Raw genomic sequence first — 18,024 nt, forward strand, 5'->3', positions numbered from 1 at the left:
GCCCTTGCCACTCCGGACTCTCCTCCCAAAGTTTCACCTGATTGCATTTTTTTTTTCAGTTTTGTTGATTAGACGGAAATACACTTTTCTACTAATGGAATCACACCCATTTATATTTTTAATTCATAATTTTTACACGCATACATGTGTAATAAAATTTTTAATATTTATAATAGAAATATGTTTATGATAATGTAACGCTGTAAATATTACTTAAATCCATGTTTACTCTCAAAACCTTTGTCATGATGTCTTGCTGTGATTGTTAAATTTGCCTTAACTATTTTCAACATCACTTTCTATGTCTTTGAATATATATATATGGAATTTGTTACTTGTCTTTAATAGCTTCACTTTAAATTTATTTTAAATTAACTTGAGTTTTGATAAATATTTAATTTAAAGCCGATTAAGGCATTAATCTTATGAATTTATGCGAGGCATTACATATCTATATTAACTATCAAGATTTTAGAATTACAAATTACAAACAAATTTTTAATCACCGTATTTTTCATTATCTTTTGGGTTTATTAAACCATGTAAAATTTTGTGTAGGAACTTCTTGAAAGAAGCAACATTGGAAGGTGGGTTGTCATTTGTGAGGGGATTTGGAGTGGACATTTTCGAGATGGCTGCAAAAGATAGAAATTTAGCCAATACTTTCAACCACTCAATGTCCAACCACACTGCCATAGTCATGAATAAAGTCCTACAAATCTACAAGGGTTTTGAAGGATTAACCCAAGTGGTTGATGTGGGAGGAGGATGGGGCACAAATCTTAAGCTCATTATTTCAAAGTACCCTCGAATTAAGGGCATTAACTTTGACTTGCCCTTTGTTGTTAAAGATGCACCCAATATTCCAGGTAACCCTACAATTGATTCAATTTTATTCATGATTTTTCCTTGAAATTTAAACTAGGAAGAACAGTGGGAATGCTCCATCTTTTATTTTATTAAAAAAATAGAATGAAATTGAGTTGAGTAATAAATTGTAAAATATTTCGGCTTGAATCAAAATTTAGTGCTCAAAGTTTGATTGAAGCTTAATTGAGTTTTACTCTTCAAATTTTCACTAAATTTTATATAAAAGAAAATAAATTACTTTTACCGAACTTATTTACATAATAGAAAATAAATTTGATGTCCAAAATAGAACTTCTGATTCAAATATTTGTGTTTTCAAGTTCTATTTTGAATAAAATGTTTACAAAATTATGGTGTAATCACTTTTTTTTTTAACTAAACTCAAGTAATTTATAAACATAAATGTTTCCACAAAACCATGAATAAATTTTTGTTTAAAGTTTCCTCAATGAACTTTGATAACTTTTAATGGTATTTTGTTGATGTTAGGTGTGGAGCATGTAGGAGGAGATATGTTCAACAAAGTTCCTAATGCAGAAGTTATTTTTATGAAGGTTAGCGATTAAGATCAAGTTTTTTATTTTATATAACAACTTTATTTGTTTGCTAAATTTTCTAATTTTATAAAGACATGATTATTATATATCTATTACAACATTTGAAATTCACATCATATTTAAATTTTAAAAAAAATTAAATTAAAAAATATAATATATTAATAAAATATTAATTAGTGAGATTTAACTAATGCATTTAATAAAATTTATATATATAATGTCATTTATGAAAAATTATTTTATTTAATAAAATCTCGTCAATTACAATAGACATATTTCTCTCTCTCTATATATGTAATTGTATTTTTTTCTACTTCAATAAAATTGATGATTAACAAAAAAAAAATGATATTTATATAGTATACTATATTCGGAAAAATGAGTTAAATCAATTTAGTTAATCCGAATCTATTTTTCACCAGTGATTCAAACTAATACTTTCGTTTTCTATCTCTAAAAGTTTGATTTCTTTATTAAAAATTAATGTTGCTAATTTTCTTATACTTATCTCATTTGGTTTGTTTGTTAAAATATAAAATTATAATAATAGTCATTATGGCTTAGCACTACAAAAACTGTGCAAACGAAATAATGAACATCAAAAGTTTGTTTATGCAGTTCGATTTTCTTACATCTGCAAAGCTTAACTCAGTGAGTAATTTTACTATCTTTAATCACGAATACAACAAGTGTTTCAAACTCTATCAATCCCCAAGTATAGGAATATCACCTTTGCAGCTCCAAATTCTTCCCTGAGAACTTGAGTAGTAAATATTCAACAATGCTTACAATAACAGTTTGCACTCTCTCACAAAAATAGTTCCTTAATGAATAAATTAGAATGCACTCAATAAACTCTAATACAAAACCTAGACAAATGTTAATGCATATATCAATTTCGGCTTGCTAACATAGAATCTAAGTGAATATAAAGCAACTCTTTGATACGTCATTAATAATCAAAGCACAACCAATCGTAGATTTGCTCTTCAAAATCAATAACACAATCTTGATCAAATCTCCACGTTCCATTGACTTAATTGATTCACCCGAATACTATCCAATCTTTAAAAGCCACGTATTGGTTTCCATAGATAAATTATAATATCTTCAATATAACAATACATTAATAAGTTCAAATATTTTTTTATTAAATTGTCAAACCAAATAAAACAAGTAATAAACCACTTCAGTAGTAAGGCACTGTACCACTCAACTCAAATCTTCGCATCTTACCTCAACATTTTGTTTAAAATACTGTATCTTGTTTCAATGAATTGACCCAGATTATTTAAAGTAATAAATATATATTGTGGTTGGTTTAGTGGATACTTCACGATTGGGGAGACAAAGAATGCTTGAAATTGCTAAGAAATTGTTATGAAGCAATATCAGAATGTGGAAAAGTGATAGTAGTGGAATCAGTATTGCCAGAACTGCCCACGCCTAATATTGTCACAGCCACAACACTCAGTTTTGATGTGGGAATGCTTCATTTGCTCCCTGGTGGAAAGGAAAGAACATTCAAAGAGTTTGAGACATTGTTTGTTCAAGCTGGTTTCGCTGCTTTCAAACCTATTTGTCGTGTTTACAATTATTGGGTCATTGAATTGTTGAAAAATGTGAACAATTCACCACAATAGTTATTATCATTTCATCTGCCAATAACAGAGGTAAGCACCGTATATCATCCCAGAATCGAAGTTGAAGAGGAAGAAGAGAGACGAAGATACGAAATAGAAAGAAGGTATGAAGCCAGTAAAAAAGAAGATAGAGCAAGATTCCAATAAATTCAATTACAAAATCAAGTGCGTCAGCTGTAGGTACTTTGTGTTATTATTTTGGTTAATATTGGTATATTTGAATTGTTTACAAAGCATTTGTAATGAATACATTTCTAAATTTAAATATTATATATTTGAGTTTTATTTTAGTATAAATTTCTATTATTATTGACTGTAAAATATAAAAAATCAAATTGAAAATGCAAAAATAAGGAAAAGAAAATATATCATGCATATTTATTGGTGTTTTTAATAAAGAAGCGTTTCAAAGTTATTGCGATGTTTAGTTGATAAAACTCTGCTAAAGTACATATGTAAGTGAATGCAATAAATTCCACCACTTATTATCTTTCTCCTTTTGGCAGCATTTCTTTGATGCAAACACTGCGAATTTTTTACCATGGATTTTCCCACAGCGATTTTGTGCCCACTGCTATATTGTTAGTGGTGCTCCTATAACATCGCTATACATGGGGAAAAAAGCATCATGAAGTATTGGTTCTGTTGAGCACACTTACCTCTATGAGATTTTTAAAATTAGTTTATTTAATTATAATTTAGTGATTACAATATATTATATAATTAATTAAATTCATAACTATCAAACTTATATAATTGTGAAAAGTTAATTTTTTTTTTATAAAATTTATGTTCTTAAAATTCGAATTATGCTTATAATTATAATTATTATATTTGAGAAATGATTCACTTTCTCTAATATAAAACTACACTTTTATAATGCTTTTATGAAATAATTTCATAACTTTACCTTTTTATATCATCCTATCTAGTTGTTGTTTGTAGTAGTAGTAGTAATAATAATAATAAGGCTTAAAGGTGTGAAAAGCTCTCAAACTTTTTCAAAAAAATCAATTAAGCTCTTACTCTTTTTTCTTTTTTGTATTCAATTGGGCACTTGTACTTTCAAAGTGCATAAAAAAGGCCTTCAAATTTTTTCAAAAAAAAGCAATTAAGTCCTTGCCTTTTAATTTTTTGCACTCAATTGGGTACTTGAACTACTAAAATGCACAAAAAAAGGTCTTCAAACTTTTTCAAAAAAAAAATTATTGTTATATGAAATTTAAATTTATTATTATATTTTTTGAAAATATTTATGTATTTTATATATTTTTAAATTTATTTATATATATTTAAAACATTTATGTATTTTTATATATTTCTTTGAATTTTTTAGAATTAGGATCAAATTGAGAATATTTGTAAGTTTTGAGAGTTATTTTTTAAAAATTATGACTAAATCAATATAATATGTAAAAGTTTAGGGCTAAATTTGTTGTTATATATATCAATTTTTAACTATCACTTTAGCTTGACGTTTATGATTTGAACGGGAGTTACTAAAATGATCAAATTATATAATACGGGTATTTAAATTGTAAACTTTTTATTTTAAATACCTAAAATAAAAAATGATAATTAAGTAATTATATGTGCAATTTACCTTAAAATAAAACTCCAATTTAGACTACCACCTTTATTTTCAATCTCACCAAGACAATCTGATTGATAATCCAAAGGAGGCTATAAAGTCTTCCGTACTGAGGTGACCCAGCCCGACTTAACTAACAAACTAATCTACTCTAATTAATTAAATGGTTATTAATTAATTTAAGTGGGAGTATTACTTTAAACCTCGTTAGAGATAATCTGATTGATAATCGGACCCAACCCCACTTAACTACCAAACTAATCTACTTCAAGTCTACTCTAATTAATTAAATGGTTATTTAGGGTTGTTAATAATTCCCTAGGAAATAAGGCATTCACAAATAGAAGTCTATGTAGATTAAAAATCAATTAAGTATTCCATCTTCAGTAAGAATCCACATACTAGGTACAATCGTTAGGGTTATTAATTAACATTAAACTGTGATTGGTCACGTTTAAATAAATTAGGATAAATTAATAGGCCAACTAAATTTCATTTTAAACCCTACCTAAGATCATTACATTCTTAGTAAATTTAAGTTTTAATTATTAAACTTTAAAAGTTATAAAATAGTCATTAAATTATTTAAAAGATTTTATTTAAGTCCTTGGCTATTAAAATCACACTTGTATTGTCTTCTTTATTCGCACTATTTGCACCAATCGAAATCTCTTCTTCTTCTTTTCTTTTACAATTTAATTTTTTTTCATGAAACAGCTTTGAGTGTCACGAATCTGTGAACCCAAAATCCAAATGGCTTTCATTTGATCTTCAACATTGGCCGATAAATCAACTTCGATAAGTTCTTCTACTCATTGACGGGTACTGATCCATCGTACTGATCATTGAATTATCACTTAGAGCTCACTAGCTGGATTTTAAAAAAAAACATAAACTCAACAACCCAATAACTTATCAGATGAATAAGCCTATTTGACTTTATTAGTTAATTGAATAATTCAAATTTTATTTTAAATCAAATTTGAACTCAAGTCAAATTTTAAAATTAAAATTTCCAAGCCACTCCCAAAATAAAATTTTACAATTTTGTGTTAGAATCACAAAAATCTAATATAAATCTTAATAAATCAATATCCATCATGTCATACCATAAAGAACCAACCTAGATATGGAAGCGTGCATAAACCCACCGATTTTTTGAAATCTTCGAATCTTGTGGTCTTGATCTTTCAAAACAACACACAAGTATTTTAAAGAATGTGACTCTCTCTTTTATGAAGATGAGATGTCAAAAAAGTTACGTATGTGTAAATTGAGTGTAACACCCCAAACACGGCCTAGATGTTATGACTGAATTCGGGAGTGTTACGAAGAAGAGTTTTGAAATTAACGATACTTCAATAAAACCATGTTTAGTTATTTTGATAAAACGTCCAGGTTTTATAAAACATATTTATTTATATTTATATATTACTGAAACTGTTCTATGTTGTCCTTTAAAGTTAACCATTTATTTTACAGCGGAAGTTTGAAAATCGTTTAAAACAACACCAAGCTCGTGTTTCCAAAAACCATTTGTTAAAACCATTTGTTTGCGTAAAGTGCATTTGTCAACGTTGTGGAAAAGAAAGCAAAACAAAATTCAAATCCAAAAGTTGAAACCATACAGTCCAGAAAGTCTCAAAAGTTACAAACTCTCAAGAAAACCAGATTTTAAAATAAAACCGATAATATTAAATAAGATTAGTTCTCTGTCAAGTGTCACCGCTAAATCTCTGCTGCACTGACCCGTCTAAGTTAGTGGATTACCTGAATAGAACAGACAAATAGATATGAAGTTTCATAAACTTAGTGTGTAACCCAACAGAAATAGTCATGCAACATACACAGAATTTCATATACAGTTAGATATAGATTCGGACCTAAGTCCATAACAGTTACAGATATCAGAATCAGATAAATAGAACAGATATACAGAATCCTACCCCCATCCTCTACACACCATCTTCGACCATCCTATCACCCCATGTGGGGCTAAAAACACCCATCCATCCTAACTACCATATAGTGTTGATGCGACACATAACAGAATAATATGCAATCAAGCTGCCAGAGAATAGGCGAAAGGTCACCATACAGATCACTTCTTCCACATATGCAAATCCTACCCAAACATAGATACAAAATATAGAATTAACATGCTTAACATGCTCGTATATAGATAACATATATACTTAAATAGGATAGTCAGACATACTTATCAATGTCCTACTCAGATCAGATTATCAGAATATCAAATCACATGAATTAGGGATTGGTTAGCCCTTACTGTCCCTACGGTAGGCCCACAGTCGATCGAAACGACCCATGCGGCCCTAGGGAAAATTTTAGAATCTTGGGCCCAGATGCCCGTGTGGGCCTACATGCCCAAATTGGCCTTGCCCGTGTGGCCTACACAGCCTGGCCCAAAACTTACACGCCTATGTAGCCCACACATCCAATATTCACACGGTCGTGTCTCGCACATGGCCAGCCACACGGTCGGGCACACGCTCGTGTGGCATCAATAGTGTCCTTTTTCAACTTTTATCGAACCCTAATTTTTTCGTGTTTAGGGTACACACTTGATACTATTCTGATGCGAAACCACTCCCAAGACCACCAGAACCTAAAAATCAATAATACAAAGTCCCAAAATCAACCTAAATCCTCAATTACCGAACTCACAAACCTACCAACAATGAAATTCAAGTGGTCATAACTTATCTTATTTCCTCAAACGATTCCGACTACAATTCTGTAATAGGAGAACCACACTCTTCGCGATTCATTACTGCCAAACCCATAAAATCAAACTAACAAAAAAGCAAAACCAACTTAAATAAAATTTAACTCAAGCCTTCAATCTAAGAAGAAACTTACCACTTTCATTTACCTAAACGCGCAAAACAATCAGAGATTCGTATTATTACAATTTTGAAAGGGAAATTTTGACAGGAACAAAGGAAGAGAAAAAAAAGATTTTTGGTGGGGAAAGAACAGTGTAACATCAGAAACTGAAAGAGGGAGCAATTTTTAGAAAAATAGAAAGTCAAATCCCACTACATCCATATCCCTTAACCACCCAACTAACTTAGAATCCCACTACCACCGAATCATTAACAACCACCGTCGCCAAAAATTATCACCCACACTTACGCAGGGATTATAACATGGGACCTCCAGCAAGCTAACTCCTTACCACTCGAACTAGCAACCTCATTCTGATATGAGTTTGCAAACACTATTGTATAAGCCCACCCAACAGGGATAAAAGCTTGGATAAAAAATAACAAAATTTTCCAAAAGTGGAACATGAACCCAAGGCCTTAAACACAAATCCGTATCAGTTAACCACTGAAGCATATACTCATTTATGTCAGATTTCACAAAAACAAAAATAAATTATTCAGGGCGTTACATTGAGGACCATAACCCTAATATTTAACTTTTACATAATAACCTGAACTTTTAATCAACCTATCATAAATTAGAAAATAGCTAGTAGAGTATCCACACATATTAGGCTCATACTTTATTTGATAACTAAAGCCCAATGAGTCTTAACCGTATTAGATCTCTTTTAATTTGAGCTAACTTTTTATGATAGTAAATAATAACATGTAATTTTCTTATTATATATATGTGATGTCCATGCCATCCAATAATCTCCTACTTGGACCACACACACACACACACACACACACGCACATAATTGCATATAATCATAAAACCTTATGTGCTCAAAACTTTACTATCATATCCAAAAAATATTACGAATAACCTTGTCCATTAATTATGTTAATATATAACCAATACGACTTTCGTTACATATATGATAACTAAATCTATCACTGATCACAAATATTAACACAACCAAATGACATAAATCAAGTATGGATTTGTAGAATGAAAATTACAAGCAATGTGATTTAAACATGTGTATTTTCAATTGGTCCCCCTTAAACCTTAGTGAGATTAAGCATTACAAAAACCAGTGTAAGAATAAATCAAATAAACCTTATTTCTACATAAAATAACCTTAATATCGTAAATTAAAATAACTAAAAAATGTGTCTATAATAGAAAAATATTTAAAATTAGAAACTCCCACTAAAATCAAATATCCAGAAATGACATTACACCCACATGAGAAGTGTGCTCATAAAAACCTCAAGTGATAGCCCCTCAGTAAATGGATCCACAATCATTACACCCATATGAGAAGTGTGCTCATAAAAACCTCAAGTGATAGTTCCTTAGTAAATGGATCCACAATCATGGAGTTAGTCCCAATGTGCTTTATAGGCACTTGACCACTCTAAACTCTTACTTTAACAACATTGAATTTAAAGTATAAGTGCTTTGATTTTGATGTGCTCCTGATGTTATTGGAATAAAGGGCTACCATTTATTGTCACAATTTGAAGCCTAATGATAAAATTTTGCTTCCATATTCCATACAAAATGGAGTCTGTATACCTGATGATCTCTAACTTATCAAAATCTGATATGTGAGAATGTAATATTTGTTTTCTAAAAATGTTGTATGAATCGTTTAATTGCTTTCCAATTATCCACACCCAAATTGCTCAAATATTTGCACAACATTCTAGCAATGTATGCAATATCTGAACATATACAAACTTGAACATACATTAGACTTCTTACTACTGAAAAATAAGAAATTTTATGTATTTTTGTAATCTCAAAATCATTCTTGGGGTATTGATTGAGACTATGCTTACTCCTACTAAATTTGTGATATATACAATCATTAACCAAAGCCATCTTGAAATCGAATGAGATAATCACTTGGTAAATATTGTAATACCATTGATGAAAGGCTTACTTAAACCCATAAATGAATTTCTTTAATTTTTAAACCATTGATTTTGCATCATCAGACAATTTTTTTTTGGTTGTACCATATAATTTGTCTCATCAATGTTGCTATTGAAAACACAATATTAGCATCCATCCTGTCATACCTGATTCTCTTAAGGACCTGAATTCAAAGAAAAGTTGGGGAGTTGATTTTATAGAAATAGAAATTTTTTTACTCTAATTAGATACTTAGAAACTTAAGTGGTTGGTTGGGGATGGTACAATTTCAATCCTGGTTTAGTTAGATTGGAACTAACTAGTCCCATAGTGGGAGATAAAATGATTAGGATTGAGTAGTTGTTTTGGTTTGTGGAGACCATGCCAATGAAATATATATATATATGTGTGTGTGGAAACAAAATGTTTCTTAGTTCTCTTGACCAAATTTTCTTTCTCTAAAGTATCATCTTCTTTAGACGCTTTGAAGAAAAAGAGAGTGTTGTTAAAAGAAGCTCTGCATGTCACAACCATAGTATGAATTGAAGTCTGGTAGTAGAGAAATTGAGGAACTGGTAAGCTTTCTTCCCTCTGTGTACTTGTGGATTGAAGAAAGAAGTAAAGTAAAATCTCTTAAAAGCTTCTGTATAATTACGAATTTTAGGTTTTTAAGGGTTGAACACATTTAGTTTAACCAATAAATGGTTGACATGCTTAGCTACTGGGACAAAGAGGCTCTGGCATTTGGACAAACTAAGTTGTCAAAGACAAAATAAGTAAGGTGAGTTTACGTACTCTACTTTTTGGGTGATCTATGGTGCTGTGGTTCTAGATCGAAATACCTTATTGTCTATTACATATTGTGTTTAGAAACTTGAATGTAAATGAAAAGTGTTGAATAGGTAAGCTACGAGTACATAGACTAATAGAAACATGTGAATGTTGTAAGAACGAATGTTGTTTGTCTAGTGGCCATGTCTCAATATTTAAATATTTTACGTACCGTATGTGGGTATATAATGTTGTTGTGTGTGTGCGAAATGCATGAATTGCATATTTATAATGGTAGAGTATGAAGGGAAAATTATTGATGGGTTAGATTAAGTTAGGATTTAGGAAATAGAATTTCCGTTTACCGTCATTCAAAATTGTAACCTCCCCAACCCAGTCTAAATGTTAAACTCAAATTCAGGAGATTACATCAGCCACCAAGATGGCTTAGTACGATCGAAGTTTAAAAAAAATAGTTAACTTAAAACATTTATTAGTGTTAAAAGAAAATTTAGTCTATTCTCAAAAAAGTTGGCGAGTTATTAAAAAAATGTTTTAGTTTAACTTCCTTAAGTAACAATAATTTCTTTAGGAAAACTTAGTTTATTTATTACTCACTATTTATTTACAAATTAACAGCGGAAAGTGATTTTTAACTTAGTTTTAATAAAACCTATATTTCATGATTAATTAATTAAAAACCATATGTTAAATTAAGTTAATTGTTTTAGTTTAAAAATAAGTCTCATGTCATAGTTAAAAAATAAATCCATACAATCTCTGAATAATAATTTATCAAATAATAAATCTAAAATGTTTATATAGGAAAACATATCCTAGTCGGGCCCCTCTAAGTGTCGTGTTCGCATCCTAACCTGGTTGGTTATCTGAAAAGATGGAAATTAAAAGGGAATGAGCTATAAAGCTCAGTGTGAGTTCCATCACAAGCAAAACCAGTGCAAATAGTCGATAAGTCATACTAAATAATAACATATAGAATAATTACGGATAATTAACAAATCAGAGTATCAGTTTTTTGGATTAACCATCAATAGCATCTTAGAATTCACAACAATTTTAGAATGTCGATATTTTAGTTCACTTAACAATTTATACATAAGTATAAATATGTAATAACAGAAAATCCAGTTTATACGCACATGCTTCATGAATGTCATATTGTTTCAATTTAATAGAAAAGATCTTACCCTACTGCTGCCCACCACAATGGAGTCCCTAAATCTCCAATCACCTACACGCGGTGTTATGGTTTTAACCATCAATAGTTTACAGATAAACTGTCAATGCCTCTAGACACATAGCAAAAACATTGTAGATGGAATCTACCTATGGATGTGGTTATACAACAAAATAATACAGGTAAAAACTACCACTAGCTATGGATGCACAAGATGTTTGTAGATAATCGTTGGATTGTGGATGCACAACAAAAATGCCGCAGATGGAATCTACCTTTGGTTGTGGGTTCACAGCAAAACATCGCAAATGGGATCTGTCAATACAATAGCAATATGACATGTTCGAACAGATCAATACACAACAAAATAATGCAGATAAACTACCAATACTTCCTCCGTACATATCGTCCCACCCATGAAATGCAATATGACATGTTCAAATAGATCAATACAATATAACATTTTATATTCTTTTGGCACAACAATACAATAGCAATAGTATGCTCATAGTAGCTCGATTCAGTAGCAATTAATATGTCAGAGACAAATCAATTCTGTAGTAAAAGTCATACTTTTCATGTGTTCGGATTAATAGTAACATAAGGCATGTTGTATGTATGATCGTAAGTATAGATACAACAGTATATATAAATTGTTCACAATTCATGTAATTATGTATATAAATGCGATGATAATTCAACCAATCATGGATTCTAACATAAATCATACTATTAGGGACTTAATTAAACAAAATTAAACATTAAAACAATTTGGGAATTAATTAGGGACTAAGCTAAACTAAACATAACATTTTGGATCAAAACTATAAAATTTGAAAATTAGGGGCACACAATCGTGTGGCCAAGCCGTGTGCAATACTTTAAGCCATGTGGAGGGGATACATAGTCGTATGGCCAAGTCGCGTGACAAATTATGGCTATGTAGAAATTGGAAAATTAAGCTATATAGAAGGCAATACTGTATGGCCAGACCGTGTGGTTCACGAACCATACTAAGGTTTTCAAGGTACATGACTGTATGGTGAGTCGTGTGATTCATACGCCTGTGTGGCAAATCGTGTGGAGGGGTCTTGATCCTATGAAAAGAGAACTATTCTAGGGTTTTGGGGGGACATGGAAATGTGGTCCAAATGCCTATATGGCCCTATCTTACGCACAGTTTTGCCCCAATTCGCTTGTAAAAGAGCACACACCTTTCACCAGAAGAGCGAGGGATGTCTCTCTCATTTAAATCTTATCAGGGTACCTAAAATGGGTTCTTTAAATGATATTTATACACAGGTTAACATTTGTTTTCAAGAATTAATCAAGATTAATGGAATATTTCAGAAAGAATTGCAAAAAATCGAAATTGAATTGAAATACTAGTGTGGATTGATGTTATTTCAGAATATACAAGTTCTACTAATTGAAAGGGTTAAACTTATCGAATTTTTGATGAAGGTACAAAGGTTATAAATGATGAGCTCGACAACGGATAGGAAAATATTTTAAAGGAGATTGATTTTGATTCGGGGCAAGCAAAGAAAATTTTTTAATAATAAAATAATGTGAAATATGATGAAAGAAAGGGGGAAGAAAAGAAAATATGAAGATATATAGAGAATAGATGGAGAAATTGTAATTGGAATGAAAGAAATAAATCAAAATCCTAATGTAATTAGGAAAAATGACTAAATAGCTATGTTTTTAATCTTTTAAGGGTTATAGGGTATTTTACCCTTTTGACGAAAATAAAAGGGAAATAGGGGTGAGGTTGGCATGACTTGAACTTAGGAATCTAATGGGGAAAGGAGAATGCTTAACCAGTTGGGCTGTTGCTCACATTTGCTTGTTTTCTACTCCATTTAATATTTCTTATAGTATGGTTCTTATCTTAGGTTGCTAAAATTAAAAAGAAAAGAAATGAGAGAGACGGGGTTTGAACCTAGGATCACTAAAAAGTGTACTAGCTACTTAACCATCAAGCCTAAGGCTTATTTCTTGATTAATCATTTCATCTAACCTTTTATATTTTGAGGCATTACAAAAATTATGGTTGCAAAATGTGATGTGCGAAACTCCGATCCTTAAAAAGGGAACACTGTGGTGTTTAGGCATCTAGTACAGAAATAGAGAAATTGAGGAATAGGTGGATAGATAGGGAAAATGGAATTTTTGTTAGATTTTACTATTCAGTTTTGCTAGGTGAAAACCGTGAGTTACGAAGCTTCGAGCCTTACGGAGCGGACACTGTGAGGTTCGAGCATCACCGTTAAATATGAAACGAAATGATATCATCTAACTTACTAGAGTGATACTTTGACGACGATTATTAGGTTCCATAAAGTAAAACTGTGACGACGGTTAGTAGCTCTATGGGGCGACACTAGAACGACAGTAAGGTTTTCCGGAGTGACACTTCAAAAGTGGTATAAGGTGTAAGGCCATAGCTCGACTATGGAAACTAATACAGTTCGTTGGGACAATAAATATGGGGATTATAAGGTGTAAGACCATGGCTCGGCTATGGCAACCAATAGAGTCCTTCGGGACATAAAACACAAGATAGTCCATTAAGAAATTAAACATGGGTCCATACTTAGTAGGACCATAGCTCGGCTATGGCGTCAAGTCTGCCCAATGATACACTTGAAAGTTGCTAGGACAAGGTAATAGAGATTGAGCTACAACTCGTACAGAAGAATGAGTGTAAACGAGGTAGCTTAAAGATCTTCTAAAATGTAAAGAGGAGGAAAAACATGTAAAAAAGTCTGAAGTTGTAGGTAAGCCTCTTAATGAGGATTAGCTATGATAAGTGTAGGAGAACCCGAGGGTGTGAAGTTGTAGGTCTTGGGTGAATAAACTTGAATCAGGGATTATAATAAATGATCTAGTGGAACCTAATCCAAAATGGCCTTCGTGTAAAAAGGCAGCCAGAAACAGGTAAGTCTGTCGAGGTCCACACGAAGCTAATGATTACTCGAATGCTCTAACTATCAGAGTTAATTAGGAATCTGCAGAGAAAAAGAATGTTGATTAGAACTAGGTAACATCAGTTAGACCATATGTGCTAATAGGAAAAGGAGTCCGACAAGGACTACTTGGGATGTATAATTCTTTGAGAAGTGGTAGGATACAATTCTATATAAATTAGATGTTAAATTCTAGGTATCCAAAAGATTGGAATAGGATAATCCAAAATTCTCTGGCCAGTCTTCGAAATTAAGGTGAATATTAGTGGAAGACATTCTCTTCATAGAATTTCACTAAGTTCAAGTAAATTTCAGAAATTGTTGCTTACTTGCAGGAAAAAGGTTTAACTCAGGAATTGAGCGGAGGACATAGATATTGTTCATGTGTATAGATGGAAAAATTCCTAAAGGCTACGCCTTAAGGATTAAATAAGATTTATTCATGATATAAGCTAAAGTTAGAATTATATATACGTACTGCCAGTTCTGCTAATGTAATGGAATTGTAAGAATTGTGGCATTATAATGATGAATTTTTTTTTCGAAGTTAAATCTTATAATTTAATAGATTCAAACTATTCAAACAAGCCAGTCTAGAAGTGTAGCGCCCTAAAATTTTAAGAACTTAATTGTAAGAATCTGCAGTAATTAAATTCTGCTATCTCTGGTTCTATGCTCTACTTTTGTGTTTAAGGTCTCGAGTTCAAGTTGTATCGTTAAATGTTTTATTCTGTTAGAATAATGTCTGTCCATGCGGTATATGGTTAAAGGTAGTTCTGTAAGAATCTATGTCAAGAATGAGTCTGCTGGTTCATTGGTTAAACATTTGTCTGTATTCTGTCTAGTTCCGAGTTCGAGTCGCATCGTATGCGTAAAGAAAATTTTTGCTAGTTGTTGGAGGTATGTTGGTGGTTAATTTAAAATAGTCTAAAGAAATTGTATCGTTTCTTCTTCTTCTTTTTTTCTAAGTTTGTTTTTCTTTTTCGGTCCTCTTTCTTTTCTTTTATTTTACTTTTTACAGAATTTAATGATGCGTTAATTGAGAGTTCTTCGTTACTTGTAAGGTCGACTGTACGATTATTGGGTAAGTTTCATCATTACTTTTCTCTCGTTTTGTGAGTTCCATTGTGTTAACAATGTTGAAACCATTTTTATATATTTGAAAAAATGGGCATCGATTTTGAAAATGGAGTCGCCACCAATCTTTTATTGAGGTGTGATCGGATCACCTTAAAATGATTTTGGGTCTACGAATTTTGAGAAAACAAGCTCGGGAGTCGGTTACGCACGAGGAAGGGTTAGCACCCTCGTAACGCCCAAAGTTGGTACCGAATTGATTGTTTGATGTCTTAGTGTTGAAACTTGAAAAGATTTTTAAAATACGATCCCATGAAATGAAAGCTTAAAAAATTGAATTGGCTAAATAGACGTACCCTTTTCAAAAAAATAAACTGCCACACTCAGTGAGTTAGAGTGCAACAGTTCAATCTTCGAAGTTTGATTCGTCCATTTTTTAAATTTTAAAAAAATCATATGTTTTAAGAAGGATATTTAATTGTTTAGGTCAATCGAGAAATCAGAATCCAGTAAGTTAGGGTTCAATTTCTCGAAATTTCTAAACATCAAATATTGTCTTTATCTTAAAATCGAGATAACAAAATGTCATATCCAGTAAGTTAGGATCCAATATTTTGAAATCTTAAGAACTTTATTTTTTTAAAAAAAAAATTTGTATGGTTTTAATAAAATGAACACTTGATTATCTAAATTCATTAAGAAGAATTGAAGCTCAGTAAGTTAGGGCACAATTCTCTCGAGAACTTATGAACGCCAAGCTTTTTTGGGAATTATGAAATAGAATGATTGTAGTGCTTTGGTAAAGTGCAATTCTTACAAACAACATAATTGAATAGCAATATATAATGCAAAAGATAAATAGCAATTTAAATTTACATTAAGGAGCAACCAAGCATATAATACATCAAAATTAATAATTAAACATCTAATAAATTAATAATCAAGTTTCTAAGGATACTTTGATTTAAAAAATAAAATAAAATAGAATAAAAATTAATATGAAGATTTAAAAACAATTTAATAATAAATAATCAAAATGAAATAAATGATTTGTAAGAAACATAATATTTATGTATAGAAAGTATGTAAAATTTTATGAGTTGAAATTTATAATATATTTTATGCACACCTATGTACACCAAAAAAAAAATTCCATATAAATTATACATATATATATTATAATCATGAAATATTATTGATTTCTTTAAAAACTAAATTCATATTAAGTTGAAATCTATTTCAAAGTAGAAGGACCAAATCGGCAATAAAACGCAAGCATTGAAATAATTAAAACCAGACACAAAAAAAGGCACCGTTTAGGCTTGGATCCAAGTGAAAACAAAGTTAAATATTCGGTACAAATTACAAAGATTAATGGAAATCAAATTGAAACTATTTGAAACACAGAGGGACCTGTTGAATAAATAGACCAATTGATCCATAATGCGCGGATCCTACCCCGGACCAGGTCACCGCTCGGATCTGGTATTCAAAACGACGTCGTTTCAAAGCCACCGTATTGGTTTCAAACGACGGCATTTTATCTTCATGTTTAAAGGCTAAAAAAACCTAAAAAATCTTTTCCATTTTTCAGAAATCTAAAAAGAAACAGACACCCTCTGGGCAGTTCGACAAATCGTCTCCTTAAGGTCCCTCCAAACCTCACTCAACTCCGATGACAACGGAGAGAGAAAGGATGCGGTCACAAGGTATGTTTCTCCTTTTTCCTTTTACTATCTATTTTCTTAACAAATGATTGACGAATGCAAAATAAAAAAGAAAAGAAAACGAATAGCTAGCAAATGAAAAGTAAAAAGAAACTTAGAAATCACCTCTTCAATTTCCTTAAGATTTTGATTTTTTTGTATTCACTTTCTCTCAATGCGTAATCCGTTTACAATATCCGAATGGCACTCTTACAGCCAGATTTACAGAAAAATAAAACAAAAATAAATAAAAGGAAATATGCTCCAGTTATTTTTTCTTCTGTTACTGCTTGTTTTCGTGTGTTTTTTTTACAGGTATTTGCTGGTGTGGAGATGGCGCACACGCGCGGAGATACAACATGCGCAAGGCTCTGGTTCAAGTTTGCCTACGACACAGGAGCAGAGGACCGCCGTTGCTGCTGCACTAGAAATCTTCTAGGGTTTCAGAACTTGGGCCTTTTAGGCCATTATAATTGGGTTATTTTCGGGTTAGAATAAACTGGGCTATGTATTTGGGCAGTTATTCGGGTTTATGAAAATTGGGTTTGGGGTCCCTTTAGGTTTAGCTGATTCGAGTTTGTAAATGGACTGCTATTGGATTTCAATATTTTTTATTTGGCTTTATTTTTTATTTGTTTTTCTTTTTGAAATGTATGTGGGCCGCGAAAATTTGGGTTATTACAAACAATATTCTATCAAAATGGGATTTTTGCTCGGTTGCTTGGACGTTCTGTTATTGGTTGGATTTCAGGTGGTTCTCAGTCTTGAACGGGTTAGTGCCGCAGGAGCCCGGTTAATCTTTTACCTTTCTT

General features: G+C 31.3%; 1 protein-coding gene across 1 annotated transcript in view; it reads left to right on the forward strand.

Moving 5' to 3' along the window:
• The window catches only part of LOC107937285 (caffeic acid 3-O-methyltransferase), a 44,989-nt gene extending 41,632 nt beyond the window's left edge, over nt 1–3,357 (forward strand). The window contains exons 6-8 of the mRNA XM_016870152.2: nt 559–869; nt 1,360–1,424; nt 2,753–3,357. Coding sequence (XP_016725641.2) covers nt 559–869; nt 1,360–1,424; nt 2,753–3,070 — 694 coding nt within the window. The 3' untranslated portion in view covers nt 3,071–3,357. The remainder of the gene's footprint in view (nt 1–558; nt 870–1,359; nt 1,425–2,752) is intronic.
• Nucleotides 3,358–18,024: the final 14,667 nt, after the last annotated feature.

Source organism: Gossypium hirsutum, chromosome D13, assembly GCF_007990345.1.
Source record: "Gossypium hirsutum isolate 1008001.06 chromosome D13, Gossypium_hirsutum_v2.1, whole genome shotgun sequence".
Taxonomy (NCBI): Eukaryota; Viridiplantae; Streptophyta; class Magnoliopsida; order Malvales; family Malvaceae; genus Gossypium; species Gossypium hirsutum.